Raw genomic sequence first — 20,537 nt, forward strand, 5'->3', positions numbered from 1 at the left:
ATGTTTGTTTTTATATAGCAGCATGTTTGAAATTTTCCATTTCTTCTTCTATTTATTTTTATTTAATGGCACAGTTGTGTTTGTCACAGAGCACTGTGTACATTCCAGCTCCAGGTTTACACAACAAGCTGAATCTTTGCAGTATCAGTCAACTGGCACAGCCAGCAGTGGAACCAAACAATGTGTGATCCTCTTGCTAAACCCGGTTTGTACTGTTCTGTGGTGTTTATACCTCAAACTGTAAATACATTCTCTTTCTGGGCCCTTTTCTGAGTTGTTTGTCACCTGTTACTGATGTAGTAACATGGTTTAGATAGAAATCATCTGAGCAGCCAGGGAATACAAGCAGCTCCCTGTGACTTTGTACCACTCTGACAGCTGAAGTAAAAGAACAGATTATTTTTCACTAAATGGATGGGTTATTCGTTGGATTTTTTTGGTCCAGAAACCCTAGTGTGAAATGTATGTGGAGGCAATAGCTTGCATCTGCCTTTTAAAGCTGTCCCTTTGGCCCTCTGGAAGTATTTAAACTGTTATGTTGTAAACAGAAGCACTCACATTGGTCGTGGGAATATGGTACATGTAAAGTTTACGGCTGATTGGCAGAATTTTGAAGGAGGGGGGAGGGTTTTTAAGAAGGGAGGCGAGGCCGCTGGAAGCTCAGGCACACAGCCATGGAGTTTAGATATTAATGAAATTACTGCTTTAATTCACAAAAGTTGTTTACAAGCAGCTGTTGCCGCTCTCCCTTATTTCCTCTCTGCCCTCTTGTGCAATGGGACTTCTCATCCCTTAATCTCTGCCTAAAACAAGAAGGGGGGGAAGCATCTATTGGTTCTTCAGTAAACTTAATGCCCTGGAAATGTGGTTTTAATGAGTAATTCTCCATACCTTTGTGTCTGTTGTAGTTGGGGGGGGAAGGAAGAAGTGGCTGTGTAAGAGCAAGAAAACAACGGGCGGGGGGAGCTGTCCTTGGGCGCTCTGTGTCCCGAATGCTCGCGGTGCTGAATTCCAGCTGGGACGAGGATTAAAACCTTTTATAAAACTAACGTGGGGGCGGCTCGGGAGCCCCGCGGCCGCTCCCCGAAGCCGCTTCCCCCCCCGCTCCCAGCCTGTGCTTCTCCCCGTGCGCCAGAAGAGGGATCCGCAGCCCCGGCGCCGCCTCTCTGGCCGCGCTCCCCGCGGCGGGGCCCGGCAACCGGCCGGCGCCCCCGTCATGGCCCGGCAGCGGGGGCCGGGACCGCGCTCCCCTCCGGCACCGGCACCTCCCGGAGCCCCTGTGCCAGGTAACGCGGGCGGGCGGGGGACGGGCAGGGCCGGTAGCTACCGCGGGGCCCGGCCGTGGAGCTCCGTGGCGGCCGGGCCGTGGGGCTCCCGTTGCGAGTGGGGGAGGCTGGAAGGGGCTGCGCTCGGTGGGTTTTAGCGGCAGCTGGACCCGCGCCGCGTTCAGCAGAGACCACCCGCACAGTGAAATTTACACCTTTATTGCGTGAATACAGAAAACAGTGATTGGGGAGGAGGGGGGGAGCCAGCAAGGCTGCTGCTGGCTGTAGGGAGCTGCCTTCCACAGCCTCAGCATCCGCCAGCCAGCAGTACCCCGAGTAGTTTGCTGTTTCTATCACCCCAGGCTGAAATACTGAACCACTTCCAGGTGGTGCCTTCAGCAAACCAGCCCCTGGCTCAGGGCAGGAAGGCTCCATCATCTTCTGTGCTGCCCCGGGAATGGCAGCTCTGCATTGTGCTCCTCTGTAGCACAGAAGATCCCCGGGCAGGAACCCCGGCAGGAGCATCACAGAATCTGCTGCAGACACGCAGGGATGGGGTCAAGATCACTCAGCTGGGTCTCGGGGGTGGCAGACCTGTGCATCAGCAGAGGTTGCCTCTTGAAGGCTCCGGGCCAAGCCAGAGGAATTACTACAGAGCTCTCTAGGGATGGCGTGTCTGGTTTGGAGCATCCCAGTAACCTTAACTCCTCATTGCTCACATCAAGGGACAGGCTGCTATCCAGGGGGGGTTTTATGGCTGAGATCTCCCATGTGGGTGCTGGTGTCTTCCCGAGAGTTGAGGGGTCACCAAGGAGCTCGATGCTGTTGGAGAGCAGGCTCTCCTGCAGCTTGGAGTGCATTTCCTTCTTGCATGGCGTTGAGGTGCTCTGCAACGCCACGTCCAGCAGGCAGCCAGCTCTGCCAGGGTGCTCACAGGGCAAACCAGACACATCAAACATGGCCTGGCCATGGTGGGCCTTGCAGAAGCAGACAAGACTGAGGTCAGAGGTACCTTGGGTCAGGCTGTGCAGGTCAGTCTTCACACAGCTGCTCAGAGACTCTGACTGCTTGACAACACACAGAGAACTGCCTTTTGTTGAGTTGTCCAAGTCCGTGAGAAGCTCCCAGGCCTCTGGTTTGGAGGTGCTGCCAGAGTCCGTGTAATAACTGCAGACGGGAGAATAATGGGTATGGCTGGAGGCCCCGGCCACAAACCCATTGTCCAGGATGTCCTTTATGGTCAGGGTGCTGGCACCATGTCTCTTGGTGGACAGCATGGTACAGAATCACGCCACTATCAAGCTTGTGGAGACCAAGATGTGCCTGTCAGAAGAAACATGTTACTGTTCCCTAATGAGTTGCAGACTTAAAGTAGCAGGACCATGCTTTCCAGAATCCTCAGTCTTGCTTAGGAAAGCAAGGAGTTGAGTGGGATCCAGGACAGGGAGGTGGGTATCCAGCTTGTCATTGTCTTCTGGAGCAACATAACTGCACCACAGCCAGTTTATTGCTCAGAGTTCATCATGGAGCCTCCCTAGAGTTGTATTTATTGAGCCTCAGCCTGTACACTACTACTCTTAGCTTTATATAGGGTATAGAGCATATCAGTAAACTTCTGCATCTGTCACTAGTACTAAGTGGAGCTGGTTTTCCCCAGGGATAAGATACTTCATCCTTTTTTCTCAAGTCAGAGGGTTATTAGCCCCAGTTAGAGTCGAGTCCCTTTGAGAGCGAGGCACTAAAACCAGGCTCTGGTTAGGACAGTAAAGATGTATCTTATTTTCAGTCCCACATGTAGTGACCCTCACATGGGTCCCTATGTAAGTCTGTGGGGACAGGCCATCCTGCAGGTCTCACACTACACACCCCTGCCTTCTGCTCCATGTCCTCCTACCTAGGAGGGAAATTCTCAGCACCAGCTCAGAGAGAATGGGGCAGGTCAGGGAAGGCTGCTGTGCTCTGAAACCATTTTTACACTGAACACTTCAAAAGCAGAGATAAAAAGGCTCCTGAATTTACCACAATGGGCAGCTATATGGTCAGTCTAGAAAGAAAGTATTTTTTTAAGACACTTGAAGTGCTTTTTCCTTAAAGATAATTTAAATAAATTAGTATGTGGGGAATAAAATGTACATGCTAAGAGGATAGACTAAAAAGCACTACTTACCTTCAGCTTCTATAGAGACCCCCTTCAAAGTTTTGATCCTTTTTTGCTAGTGTTACTTACAGGGGTTTTATAGTTCTGGTAATTAATTAACAGGCTAATTTCCTAATTAAGTCAGTTTGGGAGGGGGAGGAGTTTTTGTTTCTTTGTTTTTAATAAGCACAGGGGTAGGGGCTGTGACAAACTGCTGAAGGTAAACTGGGTCCTGCCAGGGCTGGGTTGTGTTTGTAGCTGGCAGCCCTGGAGCACAGGGAGGAGGAGGATGCACGGAGCCTTCCTACCTGGACAGCACACCCAGCGAGGGTCCCCAGCAAGGTGGCATCTCTCTTAAGTTTTATCATTTGCTCCAAAGCACCAGCCAGGCGCACCCCCATGCACAGGCTGAGGGCGGTTATTATAGATAACGTATGGGCGCTAGTGTGTGCTGTGTATCCACAGGCAGGTGGAAACAGCAGGAATCCAAAATGCAAATGTGTGTTTGGGGACAGCTGTCACCGGAGTGGCTCCTCCTGCTACTTTTTCTCTCCCATGTTCTCTGCACAGTGTGACGGTGCCACCGCCTGGGCCCTGTTCTGTGCACGGTGTGACGGTGCCACCGCCAGGGCCCTGTTCTGTGCACGATGTGACGGTGCCACCGCCAGGGCCCTGTTCTGTGCATGGTGTGATGGTGCCACCGCCAGGGCTCTGTTCTGTGCATGGTGTGACGGTGCCACCACCTGGGCCCTGTTCTGTGCACGGTGTGACAGTGCCACCGCCAGGGCTCTGTTCTGTGCACAGTGTGACGGTGCCACCACCTGGGCCCTGTTCTGTGCATGGTGTGACGGTGCCACCACCTGGGCTCTGTTCTGTGCACAGTGTGACGGTGCCACCGCCAGGGCTCTGTTCTGTGCACAGTGTGACGGTGCCACCGCCAGGGCTCTGTCCTATGCACGGTGTGACAGTGTCACCGCCTGGGCTCTGTTCTGTGCACAGTGTGACGGTGCCACCGCCAGGGCTCTGTCCTATGCACGGTGTGACAGTGTCACCACCTGGGCTCTGTTCTGTGCACAGTGTGACGGTGCCACCGCCAGGGCTCTGTCCTATGCACGGTGTGACAGTGTCACCACCTGGGCTCTGTTCTGTGCACAGTGTGACGGTGCCACCGCCAAGGCTCTGTCCTATGCACGGTGTGACAGTGTCACCGCCTGGGCTCTGTTCTGTGCACAGTGTGACGGTGCCACCGCCAGGGCTCTGTCCTATGCACGGTGTGACAGTGTCACCACCTGGGCTCTGTTCTGTGCACAGTGTGACGGTGCCACCGCCAGGGCTCTGTCCTATGCACGGTGTGACGGTGCCACCACCAGGGCCCTGTTCTGTGCACGGTGTGACGGTGCCACCGCCTGGGCCCTGTTCTGTGGATGATGTGACAGTGTCACCGCCAGGGCCCTGTTCTGTGCACGGTGTGACGGTGCCACCACCTGGGCCCTGTTCTGTGCATGGTGTGATGTGCCACCGCCAGGGCTCTGTTCTGTGCACAGTGTGACGGTGCCACCGCCAGGGCTCTGTCCTATGCACGGTGTGACGGTGCCACCGCCAGGGCTCTGTCCTATGCACGGTGTGACGGTGCCACCGCCAGGGCTCTGTTCTGTGCACGGTGTGACAGTGCCACCGCCTGGGCCCTGTTCTGTGCATGGTGACAGTGTCACCACCTGGGCCCGGCATGCAGGGAAGAGCTGAGCTTTTCTTTGCTGACCTCCTCTTGTCTCTTCTAGAGTGTCAGCCCTGTGCTCCTGCTGGGGTCCCCCTGGTGCACCCCTGGAGCGGCACACGCAATGTAGGGAAGGTGCTTGATTTTAATTAGTTTTCTTTTTTTCTCCTGTTTCGATGGGAGGGGACTGCTGGGGGTCCCATGTCCCATGGCTGGTTGTGGCATGAGGTGACATAGCAGCATGGTGGCAGAACCAAAAGCCTCCATTGCAGAATCCCAGGATGTCAGGGGTTGAAGGGCCCTGGAAAGCTCATCCAGTGCAATCCCCCCATGGAGCAGGAACACCCAGATGAGGTTACACAGGAATTTGTCCAGGCGGGTTGGAATGTCTGCAGAGAACACTAGGAGAAGTTTCTTCTCAACTTTAAGTGGAACCTCCTGTGTTCCAGTTTGTACCCATTGTCCCTTGTCCTATCACTGGTTGTCACTGAGCCTGGCTCCATCCTCTTGACACTCCTCCTTTCCATATTTATAAACATTAATGAGGTCACCCCTCAGTGTCCTCTTCTCCAGGCTCAAGAGCCCCAGCTCCCTCAGCCTCCTAGAGCTGAGCTGAGCAAAGCCCTGTCCTAGAGCTGTTCACAGCGAGCCCCCATCCTTGAGCTGAGTGAAAGCCCATCCTAGAGCTGAGCAGAGCAGCGGCCGCGGGGGTTTTTGGTACATTCCAGTCCCGGGGGGGGTTTGCAGCGGGTTGTGCAGGGCTGGAGGTGACCTGGAGGGGAACCCCCTGTCCCTGCCCAGGGCGGTTGATTTTTGGGGATCGGGACTCGGGTTCCCCCGGGGGCGGGGCGGGCGCCCTCCCGCGCGCGCCTCTTTGTGCGGGCGGGAGGCGGCAGCGCGCATGCGCGGCCCGGCCCCGCGCGGGCGGGGGCCGCCGTTGGCGCGAGATAGGAAAGCGCCGCCGCCGCCGCCCGGCCCCGCCATGGCGCGACGCAGCCGCGGGTGAGTGCGGAGCCGCCAGAGCGCCGGCTGCCGGGCCGGAGCGGGGGGGAACGGGGGTGCGGGGCAGCCCTGGGGATCCGCTGGAGGCTCCGGTGCACCGGCCGGCCCGTTCCCGCTCTCCGGCGGGCTGCAGGCAGAGCCGCGGCCCCGCACCCGCGGGCTGGCGGCTCGGCGGGTCCCGCGCTAAGGGCTGCAGCCGGGAGCGGGGCTTGGCGGGGCAGGCCCGGGGTGATGTGTAGAGCTCCCGGTGCTGCTCCCTGCGCCCCTTCTCTTTGCTCCGGGAAGGGATATGGGAGGGAAATGGTGGCAGTCCCTCGGTGCACAGGCTCCCCGAGGGATAGAAGGGTGCAGGAATCAAGAGAAATGCTCCTTCCCTTGCTCTGAGCAGCATAAGGTTCAGATTGGGTATTAGGAAAAAATTCTTTACAGAAATAGCTGTCAGGCATTGGAACAGGCTGCCCGGGGCAGTGGCAGAGTTACTATCCCTGGAGGGGTTTAAAAGGTGCGTAGATGAGGTTCTTATGGACATGGTTTAGTTCCACGGTTAGGTTATGGTTGTGCTTAATGATCTTGAGGGTCTCTTCCAACTAGAATGATTTTGTCATTCTATGATAAAAATTGCTAGAACGCACTGGGAGGCCAAAGCAGAGGGACCCCTTTAAAGTGGGGGTGTCTGAGTGAGCGTCTGTGGGGTGTGAGGGCTCAGTGCAGGTCTGCAGCTCTGCTCAGTGAAAGCTGCTTCCTCTGCTGCGTTTTTATGAGAGGTAGAAATTATCATCTTTGTTTCTCCGTCTCTTCAGCGAGGACCAGGATGAGCTGCATTGCCAGGATACCGACTCAGATGTGCCGGAGCAGCGGGACAGCAGGTGCAAAGTCAAGTGGACACAAGAAGAGGTGAGTGAGAGCCTGGTGCTTGCTGAGAGCAGGTCCTCTGGGGTGAGCCTCTGGCGTGGCACGCAGGGCTTGGTGCCCCCACCCACTGACCATGACGCCATCTCCTGCTGTCTTACCCCTGAAGAAGACCGTACATCTGTTTTACTGTTGTGAGCCAATGTCTTTATGTGAATGGGGAGTTCAAGTGAGTTTGAAACACAGCCTATGGAGTAAGAGCTGTGACCACTTTAGCTTAAGCATCTGAGCCTTGAGTGAGGTGCCTGCAGCTCTCTTGTGAGCAAAGAGGGGTTCTGGGCGATGGCTGAGGCCTCCAGCAAGCTCAGTCACACCGTGGATATGTCCTTCCTTTTGTGCAGCAAAAACGAGGAGAGCTGAGACTGTTGGGATCACGGCTTATTCATCCTGGCTGAGAGCCTGATATTAGTTGGGATGTTTTCTTCCCTTCTTCCATTTCCTTCATTGCCTTTTTTCTATGTGAAAACTACAAGGTGTCCTGTCTCCCCTGGGATGTGAACACTGAGTAAGATGATCTTTGTGCAGAAATTAAAGCCTTGGGCTCATTTTGGGCATGGAATTATTTCATGCCTTTACCCAGCCGGGGCATACAGACAAGAACATCTATAATAGGCTTTTTGTGAGCTGTACATCAGCAAACCTGGGCTACAGCGGGCTTCAGAAAGAAATGCTGTAGAGCCCAGCAGCACTGCAAGCCTGGAGACCACTGGGCAAGTGGTGATACACTGAAACCAGTTAGCTTTCTTGGCCGGGCAAAAGCAGTGGCCAAGCTGGGAGACGGACTGTCTGGTCAGGGGTTTGCTGGGGCTGGATAAGCAGGTAGTATTGGCCACAGGGTTTGAAGCAGATTATACTGGGACAGAGCTGGGCTCTTGTGTTGTACTCACTGTATGAGCTTGTCTGAGTACAGAGCCCAGAACCAAGCATGCTGTTCCACTTGGGTTCCACATACTGGAGCGCTGCTAAAGGACAGTGTGAGCCACCTTCTTCCCCTGAACACAGAAAAGCAAAGAAACCTTCGTGACGGTTCAAAATGTCTGGCTTTTTTTCTTGGTGCTGTCAACCCAGGGGTGCCTGTGGCTCGTGTTGCCTCTGTGTGTGTGACAGCGATGTCTTTGTTCTTTGCAGGATGAACAGCTGAAGACGTTAGTAAGACATTATGGGCAGAATGATTGGAAGTTCCTGGCCAGTCACTTTCCTGTAAGTGACCCCTCTCCCAGCTGGAAATCGTGGTGTTTTCATGTAGCTTCTTATGCTCAGCGCGCTGGTTGTCTGTGTCTGCGCAGCACCTTGCACAGTGGGGCTGGATTCTGTGACTGCAGATCTGGGCTGTGGAAAGTTGCTCCTTCAGAGCATCATTGTATTGAGTCTGTTGGAGCTGGGAGGAGAAACTGAGGTTCCTGTCCCTGTCTTCTGTGCCTCGTGCCCTAGTCTCTATTCTAAAGGCCTTTGGAGCCTCTAGACTAACACATGGCTACTCTCATTCCTTTTCCCAGAACCGCAGCGATCAGCAGTGTCAATACCGGTGGCTGAGGGTGTTGAATCCAGACTTGGTTAAGGGCCCTTGGACCAAAGAGGAGGACCAAAAGGTGAGGTGGAGCAGGAGAGGGTCTGAGCATTGGGCTGTGACTGTCTGCAGAGAGGATGGAGGTGTCACACCCTCAGATCTTGCAAACTCTGGGTAATTCTGGCCTGTTGTGAGCAGACTAATGCAGCATGGTCATGACAAGCAGGTCAAGGCTTCTTTAGCTAAACACCTTCTCCCTTTCACACAGTACTGCTACAGCAGTCTGCCAAGGGAGAGAGCAGAAAAGAGAATTAATTCATCTGCCTGCTGGCACATCTCCGCCTGACCTGGCCATGTTGACCTAAGAGAAAAATAGCAGTGGCATTTCCTGTGCCACAGCAGACAGCCTGACGTGGATGTCTGAGGTTGGCTGGGTGCATCATGACTGCTGTGAGCCTGTTTCTCTGCTGGTTCCAGAGTGAGCTGAGAGGGACCAGCTCAGATAGACTCATCATCCTGAAGTACACAGGAAAAGTTGGAGTTGCTATCACAAGTCTTGTTACACTTGAATGTCAGTGCTGGATCCCTCCAGCTTTTTCTCCTAAGAGGCTTTTCTCTCTCTGCCCTTACCTGGTCACAAAAGAGGTGAAGAGCAAAACCTGGAGATGACTCTACTGACCTTCCCCTCCTTTATTCCATTTCTTTATTTCCTTCCTGCTCTCTTCAAAGGTAATTGAACTGGTTAAAAAATATGGCACCAAACAATGGACCCTGATAGCCAAGCACCTGAAAGGGCGGTTAGGGAAGCAGTGCCGGGAACGCTGGCATAACCACCTGAACCCGGAGGTGAAGAAGTCCTCGTGGACAGAGGAGGAGGATCGCATCATTTTTGAGGCCCATAAGGTCCTGGGGAATCGTTGGGCAGAGATTGCCAAGCTGCTGCCTGGGAGGTAGGACCTCTTTGCTTGCTGGTGCCTTCAGAGCTGGGTGGCCCATGGAGATCTATGTGTTGGGCTCACGGGACATGGCTGGAGAGCATGTAGGAGCTGGTAGCTGTGCTGTAAATCTGATGTAAATGGTGACTTCTGTTTTCTTCTGCTTTCTTCTGCTTTCTCTGCAGGACTGACAATGCTGTGAAGAATCACTGGAACTCCACCATCAAGCGGAAGGTGGACACCGGAGGCTTCCTCAATGAAACTAAGGAGTCCAAGTCGCTGTACTTGCTCGTGGAGGTGGATGACAAGGAGAGCCAAAGTCAAACCAGAGCAGGGAGCCAGGTACTGCACCAGCACACTTGCAGCAGGCAGCTGGGTCAGTCCTCTGCTCTGCTCACGCATATCAGAGCTGTTCATCCACCCTTCTGCTGCCTTGCACGCTGCCTTTGCCGCTGCCTGGTGTCTACACCGACAGTCTGGGCCTTCCCCCAAGACACCAACTCTTGGGAGAGCTCTCCCTCCGGCAGCGGGAGGTGTGGTGTGAGCCCAGGTGGGTTATCTGGGTGGAGCACAGCAGTCTGCCAGTGCTGTTATCTTGCCAATCCCAGCATCAGATCTGTCTTGGAGACTGCAAATTCTTTTTTGATTTTGGCTCTGTTTTAGTGCTCCTGGTGGGAGAAGGAGGCTGCCCCAGACAATGGGGGGGTATGGTGAAGAGGTGTTGTCTTAGTCTTCTCTAGAAAAGGAAGCAGGGGAAGTACACCCAATTATTTTTTTTCATGAAGAAAGCATGTAGTTTGCAATGGCAGGCTCTTGGAAAGTAAGAAGTGCAGAATTAGTGCTACCTGCTCAGCCTTCATTCAGCTTTCTTCTGGGATACTGTTCAGTGAAATCTTAATTAAACAGTCCTGTGCTGGTTGTGATGTGTGGACTCCTGCTCAGATGGTACGTGAGACAGAGCAGTGAGGGAGAACAGGGACTGAAACAAACTGAATGGCTGTTAGGAGAGCAGGTGAAGCCGAATGTGGCCAGGGACCCTTCCTTTTTGTCCCCAGGTCTTGACATTGTTCCCTTGGTTTCTACTAACGGCCGCGCTTCCTTTATTCTATGCATAAAGACCATCCTGCCAAACCAGCCAGTCAATGTCTCTGAAATAAAGGAAGAGGATGTCAGCGATGAGGAAGTGACGGGCGTGCAGGAGTTACCCTCGGAGCTGCCGGCTGCCGAGCTGGTAGAGCAGAACACGGAGGGGACGCCAGATGATGCAGTGCTTGAGGATGCCTCTTCACTTGTCACGTCACCGTACAAATGGGTGGTCGAAGCTGCCAACTACAATGAAGCTCTGGACATGATTGAATCTGTGAGTAACAGACCCTTGTTCCTCCAGCTAACGTAGGGAGAATGATCTCCGTGTTTTCCCTTGAGTAAATTTACTTGGTTGCCTTGCTCGTCACCATGGGCATCCTGAGGAGGGCTGGGTCTGTCACTGGCCTCTGGTTTTGCGTTGTGTCTTTCCCAGGGCTGGGTCTGGCCTTTCCAGCTCTACCAGAGTTGCTATGGGATGCACGTTCCCTGAGATGGATGTCTGTGCAGGGGCTCTGCTGGTGTGGGAGGCTGTAGACACTGGCAAGCCTGATGTTAAACCTTCTGTCAACCAATGTTCCCAGCTCTCCCTTTCGTAACAATTTGCTCTCATGAGCTTTCCTTTCACTCCTGTAATGGGATGGGATAGCACAGGACAGACTGGGAAATAGGCCAGACCCACTTGTACTGTGTAGAACAGAGCCCTTCACACTGGGATGGCACCACCATTTGCTTTCAGTGGAGGTAGCTTCACTGAAATGAATAATTTTGGGCCAGTCAAGCAATGCTGAGGTCCCCAGGGTGATGGAGGCACGCCAGGGCCCGGGAGTGGCTAGAATCAACAGAGCGCTTTGCTGCCATCAGAGAGAAATGTCACTTTAGCCCCCACGTTCCCCGAGGAGCTGATTGTTTGTGAAGGATCTGCTTTGCATATGTATGGGAGGACAGAGAGTTAAGCCCAAGGCTTAACGGCCCATCTGTGGGTTCTTAGTGGGCTGCTCCATGGTGCTTTGAGTACTGGTGGGGCTGAGCTGTGGAACAGCTGATCTCTGAACTGCTCCGGTTATTTTTAGTCTTCCAGCAGTGCGGGTTACAGCAGAGCCCTGCGTCCAGCTGTACTGCTGTGCCCAAGTCTGTGGCTTGGTGTTGGGTGACAGTCGCTTCATTCAGCCCCTATCTCCAGCTGCTTTTTTGTTTTGTTCCCCCCGTGTGGGGGTGCAGCTGTTTGTGCAGCTGTGCTGTGAACTGAACTGGGGAAACCAACCTTGCGTAAATAGAAAAATCTGCCCTGCGCTTAGGCGGCAGCTTTTGGCTGGGTCCATGCCCTGCTCTGCTCTCAGAGGGTTTGAGCTCTCCTCTTGCCAGGCTCCTGGCAAAAGCCTGTGCACTCTCACAGACCCAGTTATTTCACCTCTCAGTTCATCTCTGCGTCTGCACCAGTTGGCTGCTCAGCTTTCCTTTTTGGGCGGCTTCTGATGGTTTCCCTTGTGTGCAGGACCTAGACGGGTGGTGTGATCTGACGCAGTTTGACCTGCCTGAGGAACGCTCCGCCGGCAGCAGCGGCAGCAACAGCCCGGTGAGGCAAACCCCCAGCAAACCAACCCCATCCCTGCCCAGCGTGACCGAGTACCGCCTGGACGGCCACACCATCTCCGACCTGAGCAAGAGCAGCAAGGGGGAGCTCATCCCCATCTCTCCGCACGCAGAGGTGAGCTTCGGCACGCCGCCCTCTGTGCTGAAGAGGCAGAAGAAGAGGAAGATCTCCCTCTCCCCCGTCACGGAGAATGCCACCAGCACAAGCCTGTCCTTCCTTGACTCCTGCAACAGCATGACACCCAAGAGCACCCCTGTCAAGACACTGCCCTTCTCTCCATCTCAGGTACGGAGCCAAGTCTGCGCTCCTCTGCTTGGGCTTGGTAATGAGCTAATAAGCTTGTTAGTGCTCTGTGTGCTTGCCTTAATGCCATGTATCCCCACCAGCTCTGCCAGCCTTGTGTTTCTCCTCCCTTCAATGAGGGAGTACCAGCATACAGAGTGTGTCTGTTTGCTAAAACAAGGCTCAGAGCTGGTCTCTGACACTGCTTGTCTTCAGAGTTGCTTTTCCTGCGGGAGCAGCAGCCTGTGTGTGCCTCTGGCAGCGTTGCTGGAGCCCAGTTCCCCTGTGTGATGGGCAGGGTATGTCCTTGCGCTTGGCATGCAGTGCCGCATGCCTGCCCACTCCAGGATCACCGGAGAGCATGGGGCTGCTGTCCCCAGGGCATTGCTGCCCCAGCTGTGGTAGCAGAGTGGCAGCAGCGGAAAGCGGCTTTCCCTGTTTGTTTCTATTTAAATCATGCAGGCAGACTTGGCAGCACATGCCTTGTGCAGTTGCTGTGCTTAGGAAAATGCTCCTGGGCTTGTGATTGTTCCAAAAGGGACTCAGGATCTTTGTCATGGCTCCTACAGTGTCCACACATATGTGCACACGTGGTCTGTGGCGTACATCGTCGTGGAGCACTGTGGTGATCATACCCACTAGTGTCTCATGGATTGATATGGGGGAGTTCTGTCTATAAAACAGAGTAAAGGCAGCTGTGTTGCTGTGTTCTCCATCACGTTTCCCACAGCTGTGCTGCTGTTCAGGCCCTGTCTACTTGTGCTTTCCAGGCCTTAATTTCTGCTGTTTCTCCAGCCCTGGGTGGCACATGAAAGTCTGACACCCAGGTTCAGGTGGTTGTCAAAGGCAAGGCCAGCAAGAGCTGGGAAATCAGAGCAGGACCTGAAATATGCAGTTCTGCGGAGTGTAAAAGGCTGGAAAGCCTGGAGTGAATCTGAGAAGGCAAACAGCATGTCCTGCCTCTTGGGCTGAGCCACCAGTGAATGTAACACACACAGCTCCTCTCTCCCGATAGGTTCTTGAGTACGGATTTCGTTCCTTGTGGGAGTAAAGTTGTCTCTTATTAGCTGCCATGAAGTAAAATCCTAGCGGAGATGAGACAGTTTGTCATTTTCTCACAGTTCAGACAGAAGGCAGCTCAATGCAAAATCTGTTAACTTGTACACTGTTGTGTTTCCCTCACATTTGCCAACCTGAGGTCAGAACCGACCTTTGGTGACCTGGCATTACTTCACCATTTTGCTTCGCCTTATCTGGAACAGTGCAAGGAAAATCTTCTTTCCCACCTTGTAGCTGCTTGTAATCAAATCAGCTCATCCCTTGTAGGAATTGAATGATCTTTATAGGTGTGAGGCACCTTCTGGCAACTTTCACATGTGTGTCTGTGTACAGGACTGTATGAGTCTGTAAGAGCTGTGGTTTATATTGTGACCGATCCCTCTTGTGCTGGACAAATAGTCCCTACTTCAGGTTTTTCCCCATATTTAGGAAAAAGTAATGATTTGTGATACTCTGCTGGGATGCCTGAGTGTCTTCTCTTTCTTCTTTCCTGTGCTGTGTAGTTCTTAAACTTTTGGACCAAACAGGATACTCTAGAACTGGAGAACCCATCTCTGACCTCCACACCTGTGTGCAGTCAGAAGGTGATTGTCACCACCCCTCTGCACAGGGATAAGACACCTCTACTGCAGAAGAACTCAGCGTAAGTCCTTAGCTCCTTCTCCTCCATCGCCACCCGAACAGCATCCTTTTCCTGATCCAATTCAAACAGCGTCCTTTTCCCGATCCAATTCAAACGTAGCTCCCCCAGTACGTGTACTGGAACTACTGAGAGAAGGGCAGAGCAGGCTGGAGATTTGCTTAAATCAGTGTTTTTTCCCCCCTGCAAAGACAGCTCCTCTCTGAGCTGCGGGGAGCAAGTGTGGAGGCCGCCTGGGGCTGCAGCCAAGTGCCCAGCGTTGTGCTCAGCTGCTGGGTGTGCTGCTGCCGTCTGTGCATGTCTTTGTCTGGGAGCCAGTCTGTGCCAGCAGGGAAGGGGGTTGATTTCGTTAGCAAGAGCTGCTCAGGTCCATCAGTTCTGCACCCTCTGCTTTGCCTAATCAGAGGGGCAGGCCAGGGTGATGACTACCCAGGTGAGAAGAGGGCTCTGCATGGGGGTGTTTTGCTGGCAAACTGAAGCAGCAGAGTGTTTGGGGGTGCTGGCTGTGCTAGCAAAACTTCCCTGTTGTTGGCATGGTCTAGAGCAGCTCCCCATGCAGGCAGTGTGAACTGGCTCAGCTGCTCTAGGTGCATTTTTACCCAGAACTTCTGCTGGTCCAGCTGTGACTGTCCTGAGCCCAGGCTGGGCCTGAGCACACTTGCCAGCAGAAGCGTTCAGAGTAGTGCTGGCCTGCAGAGCTGCGTGTCACTGGTGTGAGAGCTGCTCTGCCACTTTCTGACAGTGTGCTTGGCAGCTGGTGGGGCGGAGCAGCATAGCTGGCACATCTGAAGGATATTTTCCCCGCTAAAGGCTCCTCCGTGCCTGTTTGCCCTTCTCCCACCCCAGGAACAGCCCAGGCAGGTGGCTTTTGCTGCCACATCAGACTCTGCAGGTAGCTCGTGTAATGAGAGGGCTTGGAAGGATGTGGGTCGCTTTGTCTGGGTTTCACCATGTCTGATCCTTTGTGTTTTCCACTTTTTGCTGCCAGGTTTGTCACACCGGATCAGAAATATGTGGTGGACAACACTCCTCACACTCCCACACCTTTCAAAAATGCCCTGGAGAAATACGGACCAATTAGGCCTCTGGTAAGTATTGGGCAGGTCTCCCTCTTGCTGATGGCAGAAATGCAACAAACGCAAACAGGACGTGGGGTGGTTTGCAGTGGAGCTGTTAGTGAGTTACCTGTGCCATAACAATGCACAGTTTGGTACTGCCAGGCTGAGGTGGGAGGGATGAAGGGGGCCTTGTCATGGTACGTAGCCACAGGACTTTCAGCTACTGTAAACTAGCTAAAAATGCCCCAAACTGCCCTTGAATCAGGCTGCAGTGCTTGGCTACTGATGACCCGGAGGAAAACCAAGGGCATGACCTACCTAGGCATCCCTGAGGAGCTGGGTCTGTCAATGTGGTTTTTGTGGAGCTGGCAGTTTCCAGTATCCCAGGCCTTCTGTGCGTGCTGGTCTCTCAATGGCACATTTGGAGTTCAGCTAATAAGTGCCTCTCATGCCTGGACATCTTGTAAATCTGTGAGGGTAGAAGAAATCTTGTCATATCTTTTACAGCTGAGAAGTAAATAAGTCATCTTCGTGCATGTCCCCCCACTGTGGGTTCCTCTGACCCCATTATCCCCCTTGAGCAAAATGTAATATACTCGTGAGTCTGCCCAGTGTAAAGATTTTGACTGTCTTGAGCTTTCTCCCTGCCTTTTCCCACCAGCCCCAGACGCCTCACCTGGAAGAAGACTTGAAAGAGGTGCTCCGAAGTGAAGCTGGCATCGAACTTATCATTGAGGATGATGTGAAGCCTGAGAAACAGAAGAGGAAACAAGGGGTGAGCTGATTTTGCATCCAGTACCTGCTGCTGAGCTGCCATGTGCTGTCAAGGGGTGTCTTGGCTGGTTTTGTTCACCCTGCTGTTGATGCCAAAGTGTTTTGGCCTCTGGCTGCTGCCTTTTAATCACAAGAGGTTAAGGCTGGCTAAAAAATACAGCCAGCTGTGTCCTGGTTTATGCCGAACTCGGGCATGGCAGGAGATGCCGTGTCCCTCACCCACAGGAGAGATCTGTGGCACATTTGGGGTGTCTGTGGCCAGTGGGGCTCCTGGAAGGCTGTGGGCTGGTGTGCAGAGTCTCTTGGCTCACTTGCCCTGGTGGATTCCTTTTCTTACTGAAAGGAATTTCCTCTTCTGAATGGGAGGCTCTGGGTGCCAGTAGGAGAGCACTGGAAGCTGCCATGCCCTGTGGTGGGGAAGGGTGCTGCTCACCTTCCTAAAATGCTGGAGCAATGCAGACCTGGAGTGACACGGGCTTGCTGAGCACCCTGGGCCCCGAGGATGGAAATTCACCAGGTTGATTCACACCAACACTTGCTTCTCTGTGTCCACCAGTTGCGCAGGAGTCCCATCAAGAAGGTTCGGAAGTCTCTGGCCCTGGATATTGTGGATGAAGATATGACGCAAAACGTGCCTGCCCTCCCCAAGACCGTCTGTTTCAAAAGAGCCCAGGTGAGAGATCCTGTGTTCAGGTGTCGCTGTTGAAGGGCTAGAGCTGGCTTCTCCAAAGAAAAATTCCTGTGGAAAATGGCAGTGGGAACTTTGCCATCTGCAGCTGCCTTTGGGCAGTACATGTGAACGTGGATGAAGGGCTGGATTTGTTAGCTGACCTTTTGGCTTGGCCAAATATCAGCATTGTTGGGGTAAAATAACTCGTTTCCTTATGCTTTTCTTTTTTTCCCCTTTGCAGCCTGTGAATTTCCTTTCGAGGTCCCTCAACATTACCACCTCGAGCAGGAAGAACGACAGCGGTTTGCTCAACAGAGCCTTCGTGCAAGTGCAGCCAGAGAAGATGTCCTACAGGAAAATGCCGAGCCATTTCAGACCACCAGCACCGGTGAGCCCTGCAGGCACTGCCCTCCCAGCCAGGGGGTGGCTGGTGCTGCAGCCCTTGTCCCTCCTCGAGAGGAAGAGTGAGGGGATGAAGCTCTGTGTGCTCCTGCATAGGCATCCATGTGCTGGCAGGCAGGTTTAGAGATGCTGAGCCAGCAACATCATGCTACAGCTTCCTCCTGTCTCTTTGCTAACTGGCCCTCCTGGGGCTCAAAGCCCCATGGCTGCTTGTTTGGCCCTGGGAATCCACATCCTTTCCCAATCCATCAGGAAATTTAGAGGATTTCCTTCAGGCAGGTGAAGCCTCTTGCTCTTTCTCACAACAAAGCAGGAATTTCAGACTTAGGGATAAGGTGCCTAGAGTTTCTCACAGGCCTATGTTATCTAACACAGGTTCTACTCATCAAGCACACAAGGTCAGTAAAACAAATTAGTGTGAGGTATGTGCTTTTTCTACAGACAGCTGCAAGTCACTTGAGTGTATTTACATATATCCAACCTCCTCGCCAAATCTTCCACTACATTCCCATACAAGTGGGCAACAACAGGCTCATCTTTTTTGCTTCTCTGCGCATAGCAAGTCTTCAGGGTGCTGTACAAATGCCAGACAAAATGGTTATTTCCCATCTCTGATTTTTAGGGTGTTCCCAGGCTGTGATGAAGGCTTTGTGCCATAGGCTGTTTACCTGAACCCATGGTGGTGTCACAGCACCCTGTGGCTCAGCTCCGTGCTGGAGCACGTCTGGCCTGTGCTGGAGTCCTTGTAGCTTACAAATGCCCTCTGCGGCATAAATGTTTTCTGGTGCTCTCCTGAGAACGTTCACCATTTGGTGTGTCTGCAGGCAGAGTGCACTGGTAGAGGGGTATCCCGGCCTTGTTAGGCAGCGTGGCTTAAAGAAGGGGATTTGGACGGTGATTTTTTGCAGATATTTGCTTGGGCCAAGTCATGGGAGCGCTCTGGTAGCTTGAACGAGGATGGAAATAAATTGTGCTCCTTGGCGGGGTTGAAACCGCAACTGGGCCCGAGTGTGGAGGTGTTTCAGATCCCCAAAGAGCCCAAGTACAGTGTTTTCTCCACTGAGCAGCCTCGGCTCAGCCTTCACTAACGGGGGTTGCAGCTGTCTCTGGATTGGAGCTGTCTCTTGTGAAAGCTGTTGCTCCTGACAAATACTCCTCAGCCAGATTAATTCCTTTCCCTTCTCAAAATAAACCCTACCCAAACACTTCCAGTTCTCCTCCTGTCCTAGGCAGGCTTAGTATTGCTCTGGGAGCGAATAGGTCCATATAAATAAAGCTTTGGGAGTGAATTGAAGGTGACAGTAGGGCAGCTAGTGCCGTGACAGAGTACAGGTGAGCAGTGAAATCCCATTGCCCAGAAACAGCAGAGCTGCCTGCGGTGTTACTGGGCGCTCAGGATTTATTGTACCGGACTGGTTTTGCTGGCAATGACAGTTATTTATTAAGGAAGCTCACCTGGCTGGGCGCTGAACCGGAATCAGCCCCAAGCTGTGCTGTGGCTGCGTGGGGTGCTGTTACCATAAGCTACGCTAAAGCTCGACCTCTGGTTCTTTGCAGTGCACGTAAACGGCTATTTCCAGTTCAGGGCATTGTGTATCTCTTGACTGGTTTATCAGAGGATTTGCAGGGGTTTTCCTGGAATGCAAAATCACCTCCCAGGTGCCCTTTCTGCACCTCATTTTCAGCTCTGCCTGTGAGCTGCAGAGCCCTGTTGAAACCACAGGCACCAAATTGCTGTTAAGGATGGTCTTTGACCAATCTAGACCTGGGGCTATGCAGGAATTAAACTGATTTGGAATAAATCCCTAAGCTGTTCTTGAATTCCTTCCATCCCTCTGGATTCTCTTTAGCACAAGGAGCCTTGTTTGTGCTTTGGGGTTTTTGCTGCAAGCCAGGTAAGGGCAAGCTCTGAAAGGGCACCTGCATAGTCCTGAAATTGAGTATTCACCTGGGAAACCACTGAACACAACCTCCCTTTGCTAGAAACTACTCAGCTGTGATGAGTAACTGCTGGTGTGCAAGTTCCTCCTGCTTGCAAGAGGAGAGTTTGTAAGTGGGAGGTTTTATTTCCCTTGGGTAGCAAGTAGCTATTTATATATTTTTGTAGTGTTTTAGAACAGGGTGTGGACATTGTGTTTGTCCTCTCCATTAACTGTGGTGTACACGTGCTTTCTTTTCTCTCTGTAGATGACCAGGGCTTGGAAAGCGGTGGCCTGTGGTGGAACCCGAGACCAACTCTTCATGCAGGAGAAAGCTCGACAGTTTTTGGGCATGTTGAAACAGAGTCACACATCAAGGACCTTAATCTTATCATGAAGGATTGCTCTGCTCTTTTAATTTTATTTTTTAAATTTTCTTTTATAAACAGAGGGGGGGGGGAACGACAGGAAAAAGTATCTTTTGCCAGGCCATGGTGTGTGGGTGGATTTTTTTCCTTCTGTTCCCAGGTAGATCTATATTGTAATCAATTGGGATGACTGCTGGCTAATGTGTGGAGTGCAATTTTGGGGTTTGTTATGGAAAGGCAAACAAGGGAGGGCGCAGACCTGACAGCAAGACCTCTCTCTTGGAAGACCTGGGTTCTGCAGAAGTAGAAGCACATGGAGACCAATCCGCTGCCTGCCTGGATTCCGTGCTGGCTGCTCCGGTACCTCGAGAACGGCTTTTGTGAGGGTTCCTGCACGTCTTGGATCTCTCCTTCCAACTTTCCCCAGGGATGGAGCCGTCTCCTTTCGCTCTAGGAGGAGGGAGGGAGAAATGCTTTGGGGTGACCCGTGTTAGGAGCTGGTCCCTCGTTCCATGGGGCTGCTTTGTACTGCTGCACTGCGGGTGCCTTTCCCCAGGGCTGTGCCCCCTCCCCAAATAAACCATGGTGCTAATATCACCCTGTCCTCGGAATCTGGTTCTGCGTGGGGTGAGCGGGATGCAGCAAAGCGCCGGCTTTCAGGAGGGATTTCTTCTTTCCTGGCAAATTGCTGAATTCATGTGTGGCTGGGGCTGCTTTCCTCCTCACTCGGTAATTTAATCAGCTGTTCAGGAATGGTCTTGGTTGCTGTCTGGGAAGGTGCTGGAGCGTGTTTGAGTGGAATGTGGCTGGGATCTCTGCAGAGCTACAGGATCAGGTGGAGGCTGCAGAGTTGTGGGCAGGAGAACAGCACCAGGAGTGTGGGACGTCATGAAGCCTCTTCTGTCCTTCCTTCAGAGGCCAAAGCTGCGTCCCTGTAGCTGTCTCAGTGCGGTCACAGTTATAGGGTGTGTGTTGCAATGTAGCCAACGATGAGATGCAGCGATGGTAGCAGCGTATTACACTTTGCAATTGGAAATTTGCTGGAAATATTGAAGAGCAGCTTACTAGTCAGCCCAGCACATGAACAGCTCTTTGGGTGAGCCCTGTTTGAGGCTGTGCTGTGATGTGCCGCCTCTATAAGTCACCAAAGCTATTGGGGCAGATCTGCCTCTGGCTGGGGGGTCACAGCCCAGCAAAGATGCAGGGACTAGGGTGTCTG

The 20,537-nt window shown here is 53.0% G+C and overlaps 1 protein-coding gene across 1 annotated transcript; it reads left to right on the plus strand.

Moving 5' to 3' along the window:
- Window positions 1-6,017: 6,017 nt before the first annotated feature.
- On the plus strand, window positions 6,018-19,552 carry MYBL2 (MYB proto-oncogene like 2; the record flags this gene model as incomplete). Its single annotated transcript, XM_080354715.1, has 14 exons — window positions 6,018-6,118; window positions 6,919-7,012; window positions 8,156-8,227; window positions 8,524-8,616; window positions 9,264-9,484; window positions 9,655-9,811; window positions 10,587-10,829; window positions 12,048-12,431; window positions 13,991-14,130; window positions 15,116-15,215; window positions 15,847-15,960; window positions 16,516-16,632; window positions 16,871-17,017; window positions 19,219-19,552. The coding sequence occupies 14 exons, from the start codon at window positions 6,018-6,020 to the stop codon at window positions 19,345-19,347; spliced, it is 2,112 nt and encodes a 703-aa protein (XP_080210841.1). The 3' UTR covers window positions 19,348-19,552.
- Window positions 19,553-20,537: the final 985 nt, after the last annotated feature.

Source organism: Nesoenas mayeri, assembly GCF_963082525.1.
Source record: "Nesoenas mayeri genome assembly, chromosome: 16".
NCBI classification, from domain to species: Eukaryota; Metazoa; Chordata; class Aves; order Columbiformes; family Columbidae; genus Nesoenas; species Nesoenas mayeri.